Raw genomic sequence first — 5207 nt, 5'->3', positions numbered from 1 at the left:
CAATCCTTAGCGAACTTTGGATCGTCCTTTGATAGTTGTTTAATTATTTTAGTCAAAACCAATTCTAGTCCTTTTTCCCTCTTAATGTGCTAGACATTTGGAAAATTTTAGAGGTGGTGAGTATTATGATCCAATTTATATTGAATCAACTGGAATAATAGATCAAACCATAGCTCCTTATACACCACAACAAAATGGTGTAGCTGAAAGAAAGAATAGGACTTTGAAAGAAATGGTTAATTCCATGTTGTCTTATTTTGGATTAAGTGAAGGGTTTTGGGGTGAGGCAATGTTAACTGCATGTTACATCTTGAACAGAACTCCAAATAAAAGGAGTAAGAATACTCCTTATGAACTTTGGTGTAAAAAGGTATCAAATTTGAGTTATCTCAAAGTTTGGGGTTGCAGAGCAGTTGTAAGGCTCACTGAACCCAAAAGGAAAACATTGGGTGAGAGAGGTATAGATTGTATCTTTATTGGATATGCCGAGCATTCCAAAGCTTATAGATTCTATGTTTTAGAATCTAATAACTCTGTGTCTGTTAACACTGTTATAGAGTCAAGAGATGCTATCTTTGATGAAGAAAGATTTACATCTATACCTAGACCAAGGGACATGATTCAACAATCTTTCAACAAAAACACAACTCAAGCTGGAGATGATTATGGGGGTACAAGTTATGTGCCTGAACTTAGAAAGAGTACTAGAGCTAGAAAAGCTAAGTCGTTTGGATCTGATTTTAAACTTTATCTAGTTGAAGGAACAAGGAATGAGACTATATGTCAACATCCATATTGTTTTAATATTGAGGAGGATCCAAAAACTTTTAGTGAAGCTATGGGTTCTAGGGATGTTCATTTCTGGAAAGAAGCAATTCAGGATGAGATTGATTCTATCATGCATAACAATACTTGGGTATTGTCAGATTTACCTCCTGGTTGCAAGGCATTGGGAAGTAAGTGGATCCTCAAAAGGAAAATGAAGGTGGATGGCACAATTGATAAGTATAAAGTCAGATTGGTTATCCAAGGCTTTAGGCAGAAAGAAGGCATTGATTTCTTTGATACTTATGCTCCTGTTGCTAGAATTTCCACTATTAGATTATTGTTAGCTCTTGCAGCTATACATAATCTTGTGATTCACCAAATGGATGTGAAAACTGCATTCTTGAATGGTGACTTAGATGAGGAAATTTACATGAAACAACCTGAAGGATTTGTTATGCCTGGTAATGAACATAAGGTGTGCAAATTGAAGAAATCATTATATGGTTTGAAACAAGCACCAAAACAATGGCATCAAAAGTTTGATGATGTTGTCTTGTCTAATGGTTTTGCATTAAACCAAGCTGACAAGTGTGTATATATCAAATTTGATACTTCTGGTAAAGGAGTCATGATTTGTTTATATGTAGATGATATGTTGATATTTGGTACTGATTTGGAAGAAGTTGATAAAACTAAGAAATTCTTATCATCTAGTTTTGATATGAAAGACATGGGGGAGGCTGAGGTAATTCTTGGTATAAGAATTAGAAAAGGAAAAAATGGGATTTCAATTTCTCAATCTCATTATATTGAGAAGATATTGAAAAAGTTTAACTTTGAGAATTGTTCTGCTGTTAGCACTCCTATAGATCCTAGTCTTAAGCTTCTACCTAATAAAGGATCTCCAGTGTCTCAACTTGAATACGCAAGGGCTATTGGTTGTCTAATGTATGCCATGATTAGTACTAGACCTGATATAGCTTATGCTGTAGGAAGACTTAGTAGATATACTAGTAATCCTAGTTCACATCATTGGCAAGCTATGAGTAGAGTATTCAAGTATTTGAAAGGGACCATAAATTATGGTTTAACTTATAGTGGATATCCTTATGTTTTGGAAGGTTATTCAGATGCCAGCTGGATTAACAACTTAGAGGATCACTCTTCTACTAGTGGTTGGGTGTTTCTTCTTGGAGGAGGTGCCATTTCTTGGGCATCCAAGAAACAGACTTGTATTACTAACTCAACCATGGAATCTGAGTTTGTTGCATTGTCTGCTGCTGGTAAAGAAGCTGAGTGGCTAAGGAATTTGATTTATGAAATTCCATTATGGCCCAAACCGATATCTACCATTTCTATCAGATGTGATAGTGCTGTAACTTTGGCTAAGGCTTATAATGAAGTATACAATGGAAAGTCTAGACATTTAGGTGTTAGACATAGCATGATTCGTGAGCTCATCATGACTGGTGTGATATCTGTGGAGTTTGTAAGAACTCAGTTGAATTTGGCCGATCATCTAACCAAAGGGTTAGCAAGAAATCTTGTGCACAAGGCGGCTGTAGGGATGGGTTTGAAGTCCACTTAAAATCTTTTATATTGAGATACCCAATTCCCATCTAATGTAATATTAGATGCTGAATTCAATGTGGAAAGCTTGATATTTGAAGATTGGAACACATTTTATCATCATCCCAAGGTATGTGTTCAGTACTGCAAGTTAAGAAGGTTGAAGTTTTATTTCTTAATAGTTCTTTGAAAAATTGCATTTGCAGGTGCAAGAACAAAAGAACTACCTATATAAGTATGAAGTTTAGCTGCTTCAAGAAGTTGGGACTTGACTTTGATATACTTATTGAAGGATGGGACACAAGCTAGTAAAATATAGTGTCAAGTTAGAACTTATGAGAATGTAAATTGTTGTGTGTATTATCTTCATGTATTCACTATGAATAGAAAGGGTTCAATCCGCAGTGACACCCTAATATTCGGATATTTGGAATGAATAATATACTAATGTGAAATTCAATCATCACGACATTTCATTTATGCATCGATTTTGTTGTTGTTATGTTTCATTTTAAGTTAATCAAGATTACACTTAAATGGGGGAGGTTTGTTGGTGATTTCGATCATCAATGTTATTTAAGTGTAATGAGATTACTTTTTGTTGACCAAAAATGATCTTGATAAATATTAAACAAGTAAGGAAGGTGTGGAGTACACACTTGTTTGAGTTTGATCAAGTTTCAAAGTACACTGTCATTTAGGGGCGAAGCCCCTGAACGAACGGGGGTCTGGGGGCAGCGCCCCTGGGAGCGGGGTCCAAGGGGCGGCAGCCCCTAGCGAGGTCCAAGGGGCAGAGCCCCTGGCTGGGATCGAAAATTGATTTTTCAGATAATTGACCATTGGTTTGACCCTTATCCATATATCCGTTTTTATGACAGTTTTTATGGTTTTATGACAGTTTATAACTGTCATATGACAGTTTTCAGACAAAGATATTAAAGTTGGTTTTGGTCTCATTTTCTGGTACATACGAAAATATCATCAAACATTCTCGGTTCTTGTCTCTCTGAGTCTTATCCAATTGAAGATTTGGGAGTACCACCAAATACTTCGATTTGAAAGTGATAATCACAATTCTCAAAATTTCCAAGCCTTTCTACACCCAAATTTCTAACATAAATCGAAATATTCTGTGATCATGGCAAGTGGCGATTCTGTGAAGGATATGACAAGCAAGTTTGACAAATTGAATAAGTTTGAAGGGCAAGATTTTCGTAGATGGCAGAAGAAGATGCACTTTCTCCTTACCACTCTGAAAGTGGTATATGTTCTGAGTACACCCATGCCAGTCTTACCAGAATCTGTTGAAGATGAACCTTTGGAGGCAACAAGAAGGAGATCAAAGTGGGAAAATGATGATTACATATGTCGTGGTCATATTCTCAATGGTATGTCTGACTCTCTTTTTGATATCTATCAAACTTTTGAATCTACAAAAGAACTGTGGGATTCTCTTGAATCCAAATACATGGCTGAAGATGCTTCTAGTAAGAAGTTTCTTGTCAGTAACTTTATGGGTTACAAAATGATTGATTCTAGGCCTGTTATGGAACAATTCCATGAAATATTAAGGATCCTGGGACAGTTTGCTCAACACAATCTGAAAATGGATGAAGCCATTTCTGTGGCTGTGATTATTGACAAACTGCCCCCTTCCTAGAAGGATTTTAAACACAATCTGAAATATAACAAAGAGGAATTAACTTTGACTCAACTTGGAAGCCATTTACGGATTGAAGAGTCCTTAAGGACTCAAGAACTTGATAACAATCCCAAAGGCAAGAACCAAGTTGGTTCCTCTTTTGTGAACATGGTGGATGGAGAAGGATCAAAGAATCAAAAGAAGTCTAATGGAAAAAGGAAGTTTAAAGGAAAGGATGACAAGTCTTCCAACAAGAAGGCTAAAGTGGTGTGTTGGAATTGTAACAAACCGGGTCACTTCAAGAAAGATCGTCGTTTGCGTAAAGTGAATAAGGATGGTGCAGGACCAAGTGGATCCAAGGATCCAGAGAAGCAACAAGGTCAGATTTCTGTATTCATGCAGAATTCTAAATATATTCAAAATTATATTTCTGTGATTTCTGAAGCATTTTATGTGCAGGATGATAATGTTGCATGGTGGGTTTTCTGTATTCAAGATCTCTTCACAAAATCACTTATCTAAGCTCCAAATTTCTTTCAAGGACTCTCACTCATGATTTTAGGATTTCTGGATCTCAAAGGGCAGTAAGGGGGCTGAGGGGAGGACATTAAGTCCTTTAAATAGGGTGCAAACCCTAAGATTAGGGTTTTCCTCTTCCAGCACTGACTCGTCGAGTCCAGCCGCCGACTCAGCGAGTCAGGCCACTTATCACGTGCTCTTCACACGCTCCGACTCGACGAGTCATAGATCCAACTCGTCGAGTCCATCCTTCTAATAACACTTTACACCCTTGAACTCTTGCTTCTGAACTTGGGGTGTTACAATTCTCCCCCACTTAAATTAGGCTTCGTCCTCGAAGCCTGCTGCAGCACACAATTCTGGATGATACCCCCACAATGCATCCACTGATCTGACACAGCCCAGATTCCTTCAAACACTACTATCGAATCCCTATAAAATCCATCTCTTCCCCTACAGGGTCCTGAAAACTCCCTCAAGCCAGCCGCCGACTTCTTTTTTCTGATGACAACACTCATCAACTAAGTACTACCTGATGATACTACCATACTTCCGTCTTATGCATTCATTCGCCGCATGCGAAAACTGGATACCATTATAAATCACCGGGTCCTGACCCAATATTAACCCGCTATCCTTTGTCCAACTGGCGCTACTTCTATCAAATTGCACTGATGGAAACTCATCCTGTTTCCTCCCTGAATCAAAT

At 37.6% G+C, this 5207-nt stretch overlaps 1 protein-coding gene across 1 annotated transcript; it reads left to right on the top strand.

The window, feature by feature from the left end:
• The first annotated feature begins 3475 nt into the window (after positions 1 to 3475).
• On the top strand, positions 3476 to 3997 carry LOC128127633 (uncharacterized). The gene has a single exon (XM_052766284.1). It carries the CDS (start codon positions 3476 to 3478, stop codon positions 3995 to 3997), a length of 522 nt encoding a protein of 173 aa, XP_052622244.1.
• The last annotated feature ends 1210 nt before the right edge of the window (positions 3998 to 5207 follow it).

The sequence above is a fragment of the Lactuca sativa genome, chromosome 8, assembly GCF_002870075.4.
Source record: "Lactuca sativa cultivar Salinas chromosome 8, Lsat_Salinas_v11, whole genome shotgun sequence".
Taxonomy (NCBI): domain Eukaryota; kingdom Viridiplantae; phylum Streptophyta; class Magnoliopsida; order Asterales; family Asteraceae; genus Lactuca; species Lactuca sativa.
The sequence above is the reverse complement of the archived record's forward strand: the minus strand, read 5'-3'. Positions and strand labels throughout refer to the sequence as shown.

Bases quoted from the DNA above. Each gene is read 5' to 3' on its own strand.
- LOC128127633 (XM_052766284.1), top strand. From the start codon at position 3,476: ATGGCAAGTGGCGATTCTGTGAAGGATATGACAAGCAAGTTTGACAAA.